We start from the raw sequence: 18527 nt of genomic DNA, 5'->3' as shown, positions 1-18527 counted from the left end.
GGCAGCATCACAAGTAAATATATATTGAGGCAACTGACGAGGATGCAACATGAGTTCAAAACAGGATTTCTTTAGCCACTTTTCCATACTTTGTATATACAAGGCCTACAAAGTACTCCACCAACTGGTTTTTTTTCATATTACAAGTTCAAACATGAGGTTCTTTAGCCACTTTTCTATATTCTGTATACACAAGGGCTACAAAGTAGGTAGGCCCTATATTTTACTTCAGCAATCATAGACGTTAATAACATCTCTCACACACACTCTCTCTGTCCATTTACAAGACCTTGCCCAGCCGCTCTTGAGATAGATAAAATGCTGCCAAGTCCAGCTTCTCAAAAGGCACCACGAAATTGACATCCTCCCATATAAAAGCTATTTGCCCACTTTTGCTTACAAGTAGATGACCGGGCACCCATAACGGATTCCGAAAGTTGACGCCTGCTGTACGCCCTAGGCCCTTGTACCTACATAGATACACCCGAATGACATGCAAAATGCAAATAAACTTGTATAACAAAATTGATCGGTGTTTATAAATCTGCTTACAGTTTCACAATATTGAACCGTTGGGAACCAGTTCTCAATTGAAGATCAACTATTTGTTGCAACTTCACAGGAACCTCCACTGTCTCCAAAGAGAGGTCCACTCTGTTCACTCTGAAAGATACTTGACCACAAGGAACATTCGAATCACCTACATCATGATAGTTTAAAGCACAAGCCACGATGAACTATCGATTTGCAACGGAAATTATTTGGTAACAGTAACGACTCATTCTTTAAAGAGTTCAATGATGTTTGATGATTAGCTTACACACCTAGAACCTTTATACCAGATATCCCTTTGTAAGTCCGTGTGACATTGATAATTTCAGTACCATGCGGACCATAAACTCCACTCCACAGGCCAATGAGCTCATTTTCAGGAGTTGAATCTGCCACTGTAAGCCTGCTATACAAGCATCTTGGAATGTGTCCCTGTTCCATGCTACTCTCCTCATGACCATGTCCTAAATAAATTGAGTATCATGTGAGAAATATTCTCTCTTTCTCTCTCTCTCTCTCTCTCTCTCTCTCTCTCTCTCTAACCTTTCTATCACCCAATGTGTGGTAGATTGGTTAGCTCATGGAGTTGTTATTCAACACATCTTGTGTTCGAATCTCACTCCCGTCGGATAGATCATATTTGGCCTCTTGGGATTGTTCCTACGACGTTAAAAGAGCTTCTTCTTCTCATCATGCAAATGGCACAAAAAACAGTGGGAAGGCCTCTGCAAGGAGATAAAGGGCAAGAATATCAAGATTGAAGAACTGGAGGCAAAGCTGAACCATTAGGAGAAGGAGATTCACACACTGAGAGAGACCCAGATGCAATGCCAGAGGCTGCCCCAATGATAGGGGAACTCCGGGCAGAAATGGAAGCCTTAAAGGCTACTGTCAAGGACCATACAGTGGAGGAAGAGGAAGAAGAGGAACTGAATATACATGAGGGTCTAAGGGATGGACTTGGAGTAGCTAAAAGCGGTGAGGGATAAGTTGCCAGAAGAACTACAGACCGCCAAGAAAGATTGGGTGGAGATGGTGAAGAAGCACAAACTCCCACAGAGCATCGTTCATGAGACTTTGAAGGAGGAGAAACACAGGAAAGATAGGTCCCTCCATATGCGAGTGTGGCCAAGGCAGATGTAACTATTTGGCCCTCCTAGCTAGATGAAACCCATGCCCGGACACCAGATAGGTGGAAGAAGACATGGGGACAGGGTCCATACGGTTTGATTAAGAAAAAGCACCATTCTTGGCTAAGAGTAAGAAAAAAGGAAAAAGTCAAACAAGGTTGACCGTGAGCAAGGGCACCATTGGAAAGAGGAGATTGAGCCGGACCAAAAAGTTAAAAGGCGCTTTCTCAAAAAGCAGCTCAAAGGCCAAAAAACAAGGCCTTACAGCCAGAAAAGCAAAGCACCAAAAGTTGAGTAATATTTTATAAATAAAAGTAAAAAGAGCAAAAACAAAGGCAAAAAGGGAAAACCAAAGCATAAAAAGGCAAAACAAAAGCATGAACAAGCTTTTGGTAAAAAGCAAGGCTTCCCCAAGGTATAAAAGAAGCATGAACCCCTCCCTTCTCATCATCCATGGAAGCTTGGAGTTTATCCTCACCTTCATTAACATCATCATCAAGGACAAGACATGAAGATCATTGAACAAGGCTAGGGATTTTCTTTCATTGTCAACATCAAGGGGGTGGCCTCCAACGAAGAAGGGAGAAGCTCATCATCAACTTCATCATCGGTGGGACCTAAGATTTCATCGTCACCTTACTAACTTCCACCTACAGGTGCTGCTCCTTCCCTGATTATTGCCTCTTGTGTGCTACCTTATCAGCATCACCTGCCAACTGGCCGCCTCCTATACTGTTGTGCGCTGCTGACTTGCTTTTCACCTGCAGCCAGCATTGTTCACAGCCAACACCTACTGGCACCAGCCACTTGCTAACAGGCAGCGCTACCTGGATCATCACCTAGTTGCGACTTACCACCTGGTTGCACAGCCATCCAGCCAGTGCTGCTGCCCATCAGCCAGCCAGCCAGCCTTCACCGCCTGCCAGCCCAGCCGGCGTGGCCTCCACCTACAGCTTCTGCGTCATCTTTGAAATGCAATCTACTGAGCGCCGTCTGCTCCAGGGCTACACCAGCCACCTGCTGCGTGTGCCAACTGACCGGTGCTGCAGCCACCTTAAAGCGCCGATGGCAGCCAGTGCTGTCTTTCTCCGTCTGCCCTTGTTGCCGTTGACTTGGCTGCAGACTACTGTAGCTACAGGTTGTCTTTTGGCCACCATCTATAACAACTGCTATTCAGAGCCACCACCTGAACTTCCTAAAGAGTCACCAACAGAGCCGACGCCTGTGCGTGCCTTCTGGCCACATACCACCTGGCCTTCATCACTACTTGAAGTTCTACCTCCATTGCCCTTTTGGCTAGCACCATCCATCTGTGTGGCTCCCTGGTGGACTGTCTCCTTCTCCAACTTGGGCAACAGGAACCTACAGTTGATTGTTATATACTTGTCATCCTCACATACCACCTGTGTACCTACTACCTAGTGTGTTGAACTTGGACTAGAACTTGGCTTTGAACTTGGACTTGAAGCTTGGACATGGAACTTGGACATAAAAATGGGACTTGGACTTGGACTTTGATTCGTTGGAATTGGATTTGGTACAGCCCGGTGAGAGATACTTGTGGGTCATCCCCATGGTGTGCTCAGCATCAGAGATCTCGTGCCTCGCATCGACTTGGATATCCTACATTGGCATATCTATTTGTTTTGTATTCATTGATTGTATTGATCCTGGCCAACGTGCCCGTGGATTGTTCTTGAATAAATTCCTGAAAGGGGGTGAGGCCTGCCCCTGCTCAATGCGGTGTACTGTGCAAGATACCTATTCCCTTCTATCTCTCCCCTCTCTCTATATCTTTATCTCTCGGACACATGGTTGAGTCTGTCACTGCACGCCCCATTGGGCTTACAACAGATGATGCCATGATGCTTTGCTAGATGATAGGAGTGGATGGGACAGCACACACCCCACCCCCCCCTCCCCCTTTGCGATACATGGAGGGCACGGAATGATACGCATGGGGCAGCCCCTCATCATCAGCTTCCCTGATGCCACCAGCAGACACCTTCTTAGGCAGACGGACTGCCCTCACAGGCACACAGGTGTACATGGGGGATGATTCCACCTAGCACAGGTGACACACCGACATGAGGCAACGGTGACAATTCATGAGGCCCGTAGAGTGGGCAACTGGGCTGTCTACAACGATGACAGAGTCATTATCACTAAGAGCCGTCCCAAATAAGGAATCGGCGTCTACGAGACCAAACACGTAGCTGATGGGCGGCGAATTCAGACGGTTGTGGTGGTGTTGCGCTCATAGTTGTTTCTCGTACCGGTACGAACCCATTTGTTCCATACGATATTGTACAACACGGTTTTTTTTGGAGAATTTTCTTTTTTTTCCAAATGCTTAAAAAAAATATAGAAATCACCTTGGTGCATTGAAAAGCTATTATCGTCTGGTTCAAGCACACTCAACTGTGATATCTGAAATACAAACCACAACAAAAACCTTGTTTTCAAAATATGGAACCCATACTTACAGAAAAACAACAAAAACCGGCACCTAGAGAAGGTCAACATTTACTATATGCAAGAGTTGTAGACTTATCGAAGTCACATTTAAAAGATGGCTTAATGTCTCTCGGATCCCTCCTTTCTTGCAATTAAACCTCTTGAAAGCAAGAATGAGATCTCTTTGTAGCAATATACAATGCAAGTTGTAAGTTGCAAGCGAAGATTATGTGCAAGATCAAAAGAGCACGTGTGATAACCTGAAAGGATGCCAATGGTGGAGCCACTTTCAAAAGTAATGGGCACTTGAGAGACACATGAACAAGCTAGCTTTAATTTATGAAAACTCAAACAAGAGTACTAGTGAGGGACTCAGCCCTTCTTATAGCAAGTCTTAACCTCCTCTGAGGTGGTGGCTTTCACCACACATCCTTCACCTTTTGACCCTAAATTAGAGATACTTAACTTTTTGACCCGCCAAAGGATTACTTGACTTTCAACTCTAGATTATTTGGGCACATCAATCAACAAGGCATGTGAAGCTCACAATGTGGATAACCATTATTGATATGCCCCGTTTCTTGGCATATAAAGCATGTGTCTTCCTTACAATGATCCTGGTTTTTGCAATAGGCACAAGCACTAAAAATGATAAATCAAACATGTTTATACCTTTCATGCTAATGTGTGCTGCTGTTTGGAGGGTAATGTAACAGGTAGGTTACACGACGAAAACCCAAGCAAGAGTTCAACTGAAGAATTCAGCTCTTTTTTATCAAACCTTAATCTCCTCTAATGAGATGTCTTGCACCACGCACTTTACCTTTTCAACTAGTCTAAGGGGCCATTTGATTTTTTTGAATCTAAACTAGAGACACTTATCCTTTTGAATAAAAGGGTTACTACACCAAAGACACTTTATCTCACTACTTGCACCACATAATGCCCCACTAACAGCTGCCTTGGCATGTAAGTTGTTGACATGGCATGATAAATGGACACATGAAATGACATATTGGGTATCAACTCAAACTTCAAAGCTCTTCACAAGCTCTACCCAATAATGTCAATTACATGACAAGTTCATGGCATGAACGGTGAGTAAGAGTAAAAGACATTCTCTCGAACGCTTATGACTGCTTAAAACTCGCCAATACTAAGTTCAGATGCACATAAAAGGGTCTCCATTCTACAATGTCGTCTCATGTCTCCATGGATGAACAAGTGAAGGAACATTCTAGCTAAAGGAATGCCCATGAGACTTTTAAACACCATCAATGCATATTAAACATTTTAAACATTGGCCACAACCGCTTAACCATATCCATAATGTTGAAAATGTAGCCCTAGGGACTAAGGACTTAGACACACTTTTCAAAACCATCAAAATGTGTATTAAACATTTAAACATTGGCCACGCCCATTTACCATATCCATAATGCTGAAAGACATTCCACAAAACTAGTGATGTCACACTAGTGCTAAAACAGGTTGACCCCTTGTAATTCACTTGAACACACTTAAAAGCTTTATAAATAGTTACACACACTTCACCATTATGAAGCAACACAAGACAAGGTACAAAGCTGAAAATGAAATTGCACAATTTACACCACCACTTGTGACTAGTTGGGCATTCTCTACGCTTCTGGACCTATGGACGGGCTTCATAGTGTGGACATGACACCTCGTGTGGCAGGGAACTTACGTCTACGCCAAGGGTCACCTGGACTTGATGTCTCATGGTAAAGGGACTCATGTCTACACCAAGGGCCAATAGGCTAGCTATGAGAGGTTGGGGATTTTGGCCCGCGCCCATATCCAAATTATGGTATTCCGGTTGGCCTAGGAACATGATGTCTACGCCTACTACAAGCTAAATGAAAGGGAGATTGACCAATACATTCTTATGCATGGCATACTTGCAGGCCTAGAAGTGTTTTCGTGTGAAATGTTTTACTGCTTGTAAGATCTGTGTGTAGTTTACGGGCAAGGCATGCCCTCTCATGAACTGTGCGCGTGCATCTGTATTCTTACCTTGCTTGTGGACTGTAGACTAGTAGGTGTGACTCTAAACTCTTTGTTTAAGCTTATTTATGTTTTAGCTCATTGTGCTATTTTGCAAGTCCACACTTCATTGAAGTACGGCCGGACAACTTATAAGTGAGTTTGGGCATCCACACTTCATTAGAGACTAGGCGGACAGATTATAAGTGAGTTTGGGCACTTTTTGAGTGGCGGCCAGCCAAACTCTCATAAATCAGGCGCTCTTTTAAATAAAAGAGTGTGGACAGTTGAGGTGGCCCAATGGCCACCCATTTTATGAATGGAAAGACTTATCCTCTCCCTCCCTTGTAGGGAAATAGGCGCCTTCTTCATGAGGAAAAAAAAGAAGACAATTTTCAGCAAACCACTCCACACATACTTTTCGGCATGATTTCTTGCTTCTCCAACTCTAGGATCAGCCGGAAAATGAGTGCAACACTATTGTCCAGCCCTTGGGAGTCCTTTTCAGCTGCTATCTCTTGGATATGTACCTATTGAAAATGCTTTAAAGCATTTCTATCGCCGACAATTTGATCAAAAGCTGATTTCTTCTCTCAAAATCAGAAAATTCAGCGGAAAGAGCCACGTACAAATTCTTTTCACCTACTCTACATCCACGTGCTTGACCATTAAGGTCTTCTATGACTCGGCCTGGCACACACATGCTTGTGTATGGATGCCAGTGGAGCATAGTTGCTTGTGGCAAGACACTAGGGATTGGGGAGTGAGGTTCTTCGTGACAAAAGCTATGTAATCAACCCTGACTTCGACAAAACTTTTTTGCAAAATGTTTTCATTGCATGGATGTCATTGGAAATCTGGCATGTGATGCCAATGAAGCTTGTATCTTGAGAAATCCTTGATAATACAATCATATAAGAAGGGGGGTCGGCCCTTTCCAGCCCTACCGCAGTGTTATTTAAATTTAAGCGTTGCTATCTCATTTGGTTTTGTGCCATTTCATCTTGTTTAATAGTATTAATAGTTTAAGTGTGTGTCAAGATTGTGCTCAACCGCGATTACACCAATAGGGCCGGAAAGGGCCCATCCCCCACCCTCCCAAAAAAATAAAAAACAATATTGATATATATTATTGGATCACTTTGATTTACATAAAATTTTAATCATTCATGCCAATTTTCCATGATGAAAAAATGTTACCAAACAAGAATGTCGCTGTGGACTTTAAGAGTAGAATTTGCCATTGTAGAAGATTTGTCGAAGGCAACCCTCACCTTCCTCTGGATGAGAGAATGTGTCACTAACGTTCCACGACCATGCACAATACTAGCACTCCCGTACTTGCTCCAGGCTCTCTGTTCGCTGCCGCCTCTGTGCGCAGCCGCGCGGTTCGCTGCCCTCTCTCTCGCCGCCTCTGTGCGCAGCCGCGCTGTTCATTGCTCCCTCTGTTCGCCGCCGCCGCCACCGCCTCTGTACGCAACCGCGCTGTTCCCTGAACATGCCTACCCCAGACCAATAGTTGAACAGAAGCCACTCCCGCCCTTACCCCATCGCGCATCTGGCCGGCTCTCGTCTTCTCCTGTGTCCTTGACCACAGCTTGGGTTGGGTTACTGTGACAATGGTGCTCCCTCTTGAAGACACAGTGAACAAGATCGAAGAACAGGCTCAAAAGGCCCTTTCAGACCAAAAGAAACTGATATGCAGGACATTGAACCAGTATCAAAAGGAGATTCATGCTGTCAAGACTGAGATTTAGGGCAAAGAGGAAATTAAAAAAAGGCCAAATTACTTGCATCCTCTACATTTGATTATATTAGGGACAAACAAAATGAGCTTCATGGTGGTGTATTACTTTCATGATGCCTCCTCTTGTTGCTTTGCTTGATTTTCAATCTCTGCTTGCCTCTCTGCCTCAGCTTCAGCCTCCTCTCGTTGCTTTCTTTGAATTTCAATTTGTTCCTGCCTCTCTGCCTCAGCATCAGCCTCCTACTGTCGCTTCCACACCTCTTCCTTTTTCCTATTCTCTACTTCCAATTTCTCTTCTTCAAGCCATTTCTTCATCACATCATCTAAGAATTGGTTAGGTTTTTCTTCAATGTACAAATAGCTGCAAGCTGAGATGCGACAAGAGATGGAAGCCTGGAAGGATGCATGCCTGACTGCATGCATGGAGAAATGTATGGAATTATGCAAGGAACTGATGCACAAGTATGGCAAAGAGGAAGGAGAGCTAGCCACACAAGAAGCTCTTGCTCTAGAGATTGCCCAGTTGCGAGACGCCAATGCCAAATTTGAGGCGGAACTAGAGAAGGCTAAGAAGACAATCACAGCAGAGATTCAAGAGGGCAAATCAGGATTTCGGGAGGAGCATGCAGGCCTCCGAAAAGACATGAAGGCAACCAAAGAAGAGGTTGGAGAACCCTCCAAATGGGTTGAGGTTGTGAAAAAGCAGAAAATAATCCACACCCTGAATGCCACATCCACATGACGGCCACGCTTGAGGAAGAGAAGTGTCGCCAATCTAGGCATCGATTCAAAATATGACAAGCACACATAACAGCTTCCACCCAAAAGATATGTGGTAGCTTCTTTGCCTTTAACATACATCTGGCCATCTCCATGAGTGACCGATTCTTCCTCTCTGCAACCCCATTTTGCTGTGGAGTATAAGGAGTAGTATACTGATGCTTGATACCTCTACTCTCAAGAAAGGAATTCAACATGTGTGACACATATTCCCCCCCCCCTCGGTCAGAACGGAGAGTCTTAACCTTGCATCCTGACTCTGTTTCAGCAAGTGCTACAAAGGCCAAGAATGCATCATATACCTGTGATTTCCATGTCAACGGATAGACCCAACATATACGAGAGAAGTCATTAATAAATGTAGCAAAATAGAAGCAACCTCCTAATGACTTCGTCTGCATGGGACCACAAAGATCACTGTGTATAAGCTGCAACTTTGCACTTGCTCGTAGAGCCTGATCACGTGGAAAGGAAAACCGATGCATTTTTCCCAAAATACATCCTTCACATATGTGATCAAGAGGCTTCTCCATAAGAGGTAGGTCTGTCAACATGTTATGTCGCTGCATAAGCATAAGACTACCAAAATTTACATGCTCCATGCGAGCATGCCATAACTCCGCATCAACCATAGCTGGAGTAAGAGTGAATGCATTATAAGTAGACCGATCCACTGGCTGAAATGCATCCAACTGATAGAGTCCATGACATAATGTACCAGTAAGCATCAAGGTCAAGGCATTAACTTTGTCTCTGACCATGCATTTGTCATTATCAAAGTTGACTTGCATACCACATTGTGCTAAAGAAGAAATGGACAACAGATTCTTCTTTATCCCTGGTACATATAAGGCATCTGTAAGGCGAAGAATAGAGCCATCAATGGCTGTGAGCCGAATCTCCCCAATGCCACGAACTGGATATGAAGCATTATTGGCACACTGAACAGTTTTGCCAACAGGGACAAGGCATACATTACAAAACAAATCCCTGCAAGATGTAATATGCTTTGAAGCACCACTATCAAAATACCAAGTACATGCATGCTCAGTCACACTAAGTGCCTGTAAAGACCAAGAGGCATCATAACTGTATGTGTAGAATCAGTAATCTCTGTCTTCAACAAAAGAAGTAGTCTCCGGAGGAGCTTTAGAGGCATCGTTTACAGACATCCCATATTGCTTCGCCTTCTCTTTGGCAATCCTCTTCCTACACTCTGTGATGGCATTTGCCCTTCTTCTTGGGCTGTCCATCACCTTTCTTGGTATCCTGAGATGAACCACCATCTCCTGAATTCTGATTTGAACTCTTTGGCTGAGACTCGCCTTTCCCTTTTTGACCTGTCACAAATGCTTGTTCAGCACTTGTGTTCATGTTCATGTTCTTCCTTATTTGCTCTTCCTGTAACAAGAGAGCAACAAGTTCCTGATACTTCAGGGGCTCAACAGCATTCCTCATGCTGAGGCTCAAAGAGGTATGAAAAGCCAAGTAGGATCTTGGCAAAGAGTTTAAGATGGTGGATACAAGCTGTGTCTGAGGAATAATCTCATCCACATTGATGAGTTGCTCTCTCAAATCCTGCAGCTTGTTCAAGTGGCTAGACATATCATCTCCTTCATCTTCTGATTTTCCAGCTCTCTTTTCAAAGATGAGATCCGTGCCTCATTACGAGCAGCATACATCTGCTCCAAAGTCACCCATGCATTCCCAAATATGCTTGCACTCTCAATCCTCTGAATGTGCAAAACAATGCACCACTGACTGAGTAGAGCAACAAAAGTGGCTCACATTGTGCCAAAATGCCCAAAAAATGCCCAAAATTTCTGCACCCCAGAGTCCTGCAAAAAGCCTGTAGAGATTTCTTTGCAAGAAAACCTCCCTGTATTTGCCAGAAAACTTTCACAGAGAAAATGCCCAAATTTCAAAACATGTAAAGCTTACCAAAAATGTGATTTTGCAGGTTCACTCGGCTGTAGGCTGTACGGAACAGTAGCAGTGTGCTGGGCGACTGTACGGAGCTGCATGTACTGTACGGAACTGCAAGTATACAGAGCAGGTGCTGGTCGCCTGCTGTTTGCTGTACGGAGCAGCTGTTAGGTACAGGTCGACTGCTGTCTGCTGTACGGAGCAAATTGTGTACTGAATAGCTGTACGGAACAGGGCAGGCGCCTCTACGGAGCAGGGCAGGTGCTGGTTTGCTGCAGGACTGTACGGGCAGTTGACTGCGAGCTGTACGGACAGCTGCAGGGTACGGAACAGAACATGCGAAGGGCCTGTACGTACAGGGCAGCTGATGGCGAACTTGTACGGGCAGTGGCAGGCGAACTTGTACGGGCAGTTGCAGGCGAACCAATACGGGCAGTTGCAGCTGTACGGGCAGAACAGGCGATGGCAGCTGGCGTGAAACTGTACGGGCAAGGCAGGCGAACCTGTACGGAACAGCTGTTTGTGCAGCTGAAGGCGACTGTTTGTACGTGCACTGATGGCAAGTGACTGAGTGGCTGCAGCTGAACTGAAAGCAGGCGAACTGATGGCTATGGCCTGTACAGACAACTAGGCGAACCTGCTTTGATACCAAAATGTAGGGTTTGAGCTGTTAGGGTTAGGGTTTGGAAGGTACTTCAACAGGAGGCGTGAGAGTGAGAGAGAGGAACACGGCTGCTCATATATTGATTGTGATAAAATGAAGTGCAATAGCTACATAAAGATGTGACCTAATAGTGTGTTCACATGGTCCGGCCATAAATAGTGCCAGATGGACCAAAACCACTTATAAACCTTTATAAGTGAAACTAAGCTAAACTGGGGGAAAAAACCTCCTCTAACTGAAGTAAAAAGTGCCCCAATAACCTACTGATGATCATTAGCACTCCCCTGGGTGCATACACAGCATAAAACCCAACAACCAAGAAGAACTCATATAGCCCAAAAGTGATCCGAAATGCTTTCTTATGCACATCCTCGGGTCTAATGCGTATCTGATGATACCCGCTTTTCAAGTCTATTCGACTAAAGACTGTGGAGCCCTGTAAGTGGTCCAACATGTCATCAATCCTCGGAATAGGGAATCGATTCTTGATGGTGTTCTTGTTTAGCGCCCTGTAATCTATACCCATGCACCAAGAACCATCTTTCTTTTACACTAAAAGCACAAGTGAGCGAAAGGGTGATGAGCTAGGCTGGATCAACCCCTTTTTTAACAACTCCTGTACCTGGCTCATAATTTCCTCTTGTTGGGCTGCACTAACACGGTACGACGGTCTATTTGGTGGGGTACTCCTCGGAATTAGATCAATAGCATGATCTTCTGGCCTTTCCGGAGGAAGTTCTCCTGGCAATGACTCGGAAAAACAATCCTCGAACTCACGTAAGAAATCAGTCCTGTCTTTATAGAGTTAGACTCATCATCTTTTGTATCCTTTACAAAAACCAAGTACGCGGAAAGATGCTTTTTCATTACTGATGAAATGGCCAAAGCCGATACAATAGGAATAGATTCTTCTTTAAGCTTTACATCCAAAATATGCTCTTTCTCTCTAAGATTCAAACTAATCTTCCTGTTGTACGTATCCACCACCGCATGTACTCCATGGCACCATGGCATACCCAACAAAACATCACCCCCATCAAGTGGCATGATAAAGAACTCCTCACTGTCCACATAACCTTGCACATGGAGCCTCAGCTTCCCAATAAAAGGGGTAACGGGCTCTGCATAGCCAGGACAAGCCATATTAGCCTCATACAAAGGCCCCATCTCTTCTACACGGATCCCCAATCTGCCAACCAAATCCGGTGAAATAAAGTTGGCTCTAGTCAAAGAAAATCAAGGCATTCTAATCTCTCACTTTGCCCCATGCCCTGCACAACTCAGTCTCTTCACCACCTGGCTGTTCCCCAACAAGATCAGGAACTAACCCAACAGAAGGCTTTGGTTTCTTAGACTTGGACTCCCCTTTAGTGTCAGAGTCCTTTTGGGACTTACGCTTGGGAGAATTAAAAGACATATGTCTCTCCTCAGTACAGAAAAAGCACTTCCTAGCATCCATCAAAGCCTGTCTCTCCTCAGGAGTTCTCTTGGGCATGGGTAACTTCTTATACCGCTTCTCTGTAGACCCATTTTGCATCAGGCGAAGCATGCCCTGACTTTTCAGATTTTTTTCTTGTGCTTTTACTTCCTTTAAATCCAGATGAGACTCCAGTGAGTAACGCATTTGCCATCATAGCATTCTCTATCATCTGCGACATATTTGTTACTCGAGCCCACAACAATACTTCTCAACCTGCTCGAGACCATCATCAATTTTCTTAAGGGGGTGAGCTCGTGGTTGTCTCGACGAGGAAAGCCATTGCTGAAAATTTCAGCAAGATGTCAGACACAAAAGATGACTATTTTTATGATGAAGAGGAAGAGCATGAGACCTCTCCTGAGAGAAATGAATCTGAGGATATTCTTGCAGGAGATCAGGCTGTAGAAGATGCACGTTATGAGGATGTAACGCAGCCCGAAGACATGCCAAGTCAAGAGGAAGATGATGCCCAGTTTAAAGCTCTTTTGGCAGGCGCAGTGGATGTGTTTATGCAGCTCACACAAAGTGAGAAGTTTGCTGAATTTATGAGAGCCCCTTCTGAACCTAAGAAGAAGAAGAAGAAAGAGCGTTCTAGGAGCCCACCTCAGGACAATAGTGGTGCCTTCCCATAGGATCCTGCTTTTGGACCGTTTCCTAACATGCAGAACACTTTTGGTGCAAACCCACAGAGTTGCTTTTTCAGACAGCCACCTATTCCGCAATAGTCTAGTCCAGGCTATTTTGGCGGTGGTTCTGTGTTCCAATCAATGACTGGGGGATACCCTCAGGGAGGCATATATGCAGAGGAATATGTATGGTGGTATGCAGCCCGGAATGCAAGGAAACATGTATGGGGGCATGCAGCCCGGTATGCATAGTGGTATGTTTGGAAACATGGGGGGATCAACAGGAATGTATGGTATGCTAGGTGTGGGAACTAGCAATGTTGACCCTCTGATGGGCATGAATGCTGGGGGTAGCAATCTTGTGAAGCCACTTCCTTATGATAATCTAACGTCTATGGGTAAGGCGAAGGATTATAAGGAAGGGGGTGCTGCAGTGAAATTTGACACTTTCAGCGGGGCCAAAGTCAAGCTAAAGGCACTTACCTTTTTACAGCAGTTTGATACTGCTTTTTCTAGTGGAAATTACACGGAATCCTCTAAGGTGAGAAAAACTGAGACTTTTCTCAAGGGCAATTCATTGCAGTGGTGGTCCACTCTTCTTTTGCAGGGCATAGCACCATCTACTTGGATACAGTTTAAACAGGTGTTCTCTTCCGTGTGACTCACATCTACATTTGAGGTGGATGTAATGACAGCATGGCACAAGTTGGATGCATCGAAGTGTGAAAATCTTGAGGATTATAATAAGAAGTTTTGGGAAGCTTTACTCCCAGTTACTTCTTATCATGCAGTGCCTTTGTCGGCAACAACGGAACCTTGAAACCGACCTCTGGTAGAAACCATAGTGCGGTAGACTAGCAGACACCAATCCAATTGTAGTCCAAACAATAAACAATTAAACAGGAGCTAGAGTGCTCCAAAACAAAAAGGAGAATGACACCTGTCGGCCCCAAAGCTTGGCGCCCCTTTCGGTACTTCTTTATTCAATTTCAATGGAAAGATTTAGATGGTTACAACATGGCCATCCATGGCTCGTATGTCTGCAAGTCCAATCTGCTGATCCTCAGTACCTCTTAGCATAGAAGTTACACAGCCTTGTGTCCCAAGAACACCACCCTGTTATCACCTCTAATCTGCTAAGACTGTACATCCATGAGGCTTTGAATAAGCATCTGACTGAACCATGCACATAACCATAATCTCAACCATGAAAACCAGTCCACAAACTCATCCAAAACAGCCCACAAACTTGTCTTGTTTCCACCCTCTGAACTGCCAAACCCTTCCTCTCACAAAGGGCTAGAGAGAACCACTCTAGAGCAGTCTTGAGCCAGTGAAAAGACAGACTTCAAAAGACATCACCTGCAGTCCCACTTGCTCACAAAGAAAGAGAAACTTATAGTCTTGATGTCGGTTTCCACAAGGAAGAAAAGACTCTATTCCAGTTCATAAAGAGATTTAAGTGTGATTAAGTGTGCTCACTGCTCGTCAAGTTTTCTGAAGGCCGGTTTCAGTATATAACATGTACTTTCCTGAAAGGTGAATTTGGGCATGTTCCTGGATTCATCTAGGTATATGTCAAAAACGTCCTGTGCTGTAGGTTGCTACCCTTCACTTGCTAATGGAAGGCCCTACTGCTGGCCGTACAGCTGTACAGAGTTGTCCACGTGGCATGTAGTGCTGTCCAGCCCCTTGGTGCTCCTGTGCACTGGTTTTGACGCTTGTTTGGTGCTTGTGGTACGTGCTTGGATCCCATGGGCATCATGCATGGAGAGTATAGCTGCTGCTGGCGCTTCTTGAAGTCGGCAACCTTATTCAAGCCTAGGAGTGTCATCCGGTGCTTGTACTACAGTGAACAACTGCTATATGATCATTGTTGGTTGAGAGAGCCAGGCACAAGTACGGGGGTACCTGATTGGAACTTGTGGGTGTCCCGCGTTGAGAGTAGTTGCTGCTTGTGCTTTCCGAAGTCGATAGTTCAGTCCAGGAGTGTCATCTGGTAGAGCGTTATATGACCATTGGTTGAGAGAAAGAAAGAAAGAAAGTTATATTAACGTCTACGGAAGACCCCAAGGCCTATGAGACGAAAAGTAATACAATGGTAATTTCAGTGCATGATATATGCAAAAATACAAGCTCAGGCAGCCAAAACTGGTGTAGCAACAGTCCAGGCAACCGCAGCACTTGGGCAGCACCACGGGCAGCCAAAACAGGTCCGGTAGGTACAAAAGCTCAAAACAAGTTCTCCACAATTGAATGGCTGAAGGACAACCAGTACGTGTTTAACCCCTATATTTGGCAGCTCTTCTCTTTCTTTCTGGGAGCTCTCTCTCCATGATTAGGCTCACTACACACACATCCATGTTGGGAGCCATAAATCAACCCTCTCCACCCCCTCTTGCTCAGCATTCGTGCTCCCGGCTGACTAGAGGTTGTCCTTCAGCCAAAACAGGTCCAGCTGACTAGAGCCCCAAATTTACATGGACTTAGTATTTCCTCTTGCTTCTTGGTGTCCATGGGATCTTCTGTCCTCTTCGAGGGTGGTGCTGGCTCTTGAGAACTCAATTAGTAACTTGGGTGGCTTTTGACACAATTGAAGAACTCTTTGCTTCCTCAATCTTTCAATCTCTAGTCTTATTACTACATGCAAACTTGTTCCTTCTCACTCCGGATGGTACACCATCTTGTAGATAAACATCTCAATGCTAAGGCACTCTCACTTGACCTCCTTTGCCATCTTGCAAAGGCCATCGATGTTTGACCTAACAAAGGACTATTCGTTAATAAATGAACTCCCAATTACTAAAGGAGCAAGCAATTAAGCAAGCATGCTAGAAAAACAAAGCCTTGCTCACAGTAAAAACAATTAAGGACTTCAACACTAGGTTATTTGATACATAATAATCCTTTCCAGGAGCGAATAAGAGTGAACACCACACTTAACCCTCAAGATTAGGCAAGCGTTTACCCTTTGAGGAATGCCTTTGTAAAGGTCGTTACCTTCTAGAGTTAATTCCAACTCATTTTGGGAAGCCCATACAAGCTTTTCAGGGAGCCTGACACCAAGCAGACCATTATTCTTCGAATCTTTGCTGAAAAGCTTGACCTCGAAAGAGCCATTCCGCAGGCCAAAGATATCAAACAACCGTCTTAGCTTCAGCTCTCCTGAAAGCAGTGTGGAAGTTAAATCATGCTCTAGTGAAACTATAAGGCTTGCATACCTTACAAAACCACTATGAAAAAAAAGCATGCAAACATATACAGAGCTACCTGTCGTAGAGACAAACACTTTGCATGCCACCAAAGACAAACTTCCCTGCAACCAAAAAAGCATGCTCTCAGCCTTAGAAAACTAAGCAGCCACATCCATCATTTTGACAAGAAATATTTAACTTTTCACCTGCAAAGACATACACTCTCAAAAGAATTAAGTCCAATAAAGCACTATATGGGCACTTGAATGAGTAAAGATATTAGAAGGGATGGGGGCAACAACACCGCACCATAAGGTTATTTAATTTTTGTATAGAAATGCATCAGAGCCCAATGTCTATAAGACCACAGAAGATACAATAAGAGCACAAGCAAAGAAGATGGAATGCAAGAGATCCACACGCTATGTCTCTTATTGCTTTGTCGATCAAGAGGTCGATAATACCTCATATTCGCTCATGCAAGATGTCAAAGCATGCATGGGACACTTTGGAAGCCATGTATCAGGCCAGAAATGAAGCCAAGGTTGCATACCTAAAAAGGAAACCCAACACATGAATGAGGGAGACTCTATGTCAAATTACTTTGGCCAAGATCCAGGATCTTTGAGCACAACAGCTGTGAATATTGATGAAGTGATTCCGTACAACCAACTTGTGGCGACAACCACTTTTACCTTTTCCCAGAGACAGCTTGGCTTTCCACACGTCCTATCCATGAGGGGAAACTTTAACCCACTCACATTCCAAGAATTGGTCAGGCTTCTTTTGCAAGAAGAGCAGACTAGGAAAAATATGTGTTGGTAGGCGTGGCCGCGACCAAGCTTTTGTGGCAAATGTATGTTAGGGCTAGGACTTGCATAGGTGCTCCAAAGGTGGATGTAAGATATCCATGGTGTGTGTGCACAAAGAGAGAGAGAGAGAGAGAGAGTATTGCATGACTCAATATAGTGATTGATTGATGTGATAATAGTGAGTTCACTAACCAAGTACAATGCTTTTGTAGGCTTGCAACCATGTCTTTTGACCCATACAAATATCACACTCTAATAAGTGAATGCCACATGGCACACTTTTCTTATCTACTTATAAGTGTTTGTTCACACACACACGCACACACACACACACACACAAACAAGGGTTCGCACGCAAGGGGACACACGCACATGAGACTCCGAATCCCAACAAACCTCTCTTTGGCCCGCAAAGGTGGAGATGCTTGAGAAGACCTTCAATAGCCATGATGATTTGGGCTAAAGACTGCAATCATGTGATTCAAAAGAACACTATGATGCCAACACCTGAAACTCATGTCACGTTTGATATGAGAGCTTGACCACACATGGCAAACTACTTCAGTTTACCAAGACACCCCCCCCCCCCTTGCACTTAGCAGGGCATGACATGGAAACAAGGCCTTCATGACATTTAAGGCATTACAAACACACAAAATATTTCGATTTTGGGGAACTCCCTAGGCACAAAACCCTTGACTCAAACATAAAATAGATAATAGATACTAGATAATTTTTGGAAGTTTTAAAAACTTCTCAATGATGTACCAATGAAGATTTGTCCTTTTGTGTCTACTTTGCCAAGCAGTTGACAATTGGGCAATCATTTTTAGGCTCGGGAGCCAAGGCAGAGGATCCGGAATGGCTTCAATTTGAAACAAGAGGCTCCGATTAGGAAAAAGCCCAAATTTTGGATGTTGCAAAAGCCTTAATTTGATGCAGAATGCTCAAATTTGAAAAAACCCCCAAATTTTTTTGATTGCAAGAGCTTGAATGTGATGATTTTCACCCCTTATTTGTTGACATGAATATATCTACAAGTAAAGTTGGTTGTGGCATGTTGGTTGTGGCACGATGCTACACAAATGGCAGATGGGTTGAGGTGCTATCAATGAAGGTGATGGTTGGCAATGAAAGCAATTTTTTTGATTG

At 44.3% G+C, this 18527-nt stretch overlaps 1 protein-coding gene across 2 annotated transcripts; it reads right to left on the bottom strand.

Annotated features, from left to right (window-relative positions):
* Positions 1-16786, bottom strand: LOC147602981 (protein EXECUTER 2, chloroplastic-like). 2 transcript variants are annotated; one of them, XM_086797168.1, is made up of 6 exons: positions 16640-16786; positions 16338-16534; positions 4058-4112; positions 825-1016; positions 553-700; positions 1-470 (listed from the first exon to the last, which is right to left on the bottom strand). In XM_086797168.1, the coding sequence occupies exons 1-6, from the start codon at positions 16701-16703 to the stop codon at positions 281-283; spliced, it is 846 nt and encodes a 281-aa protein (XP_086653294.1). In that variant the 5' UTR covers positions 16704-16786; the 3' UTR covers positions 1-280. The 2 variants fall into 2 exon arrangements, with proteins under 2 accessions (XP_086653294.1, XP_086653295.1); XM_086797169.1 differs by lacking the exon at positions 4058-4112 and having other exon boundaries at positions 16370-16534; positions 16640-16785.
* Positions 16787-18527: the final 1741 nt, after the last annotated feature.

The sequence above is a fragment of the Cibotium barometz genome, chromosome 65 (genome assembly GCF_041138505.1).
Source record: "Cibotium barometz isolate CiBa-2024 chromosome 65, ASM4113850v1, whole genome shotgun sequence".
NCBI classification, from domain to species: domain Eukaryota; kingdom Viridiplantae; phylum Streptophyta; class Polypodiopsida; order Cyatheales; family Cibotiaceae; genus Cibotium; species Cibotium barometz.
The sequence above is the reverse complement of the archived record's forward strand: the minus strand, read 5'-3'. Positions and strand labels throughout refer to the sequence as shown.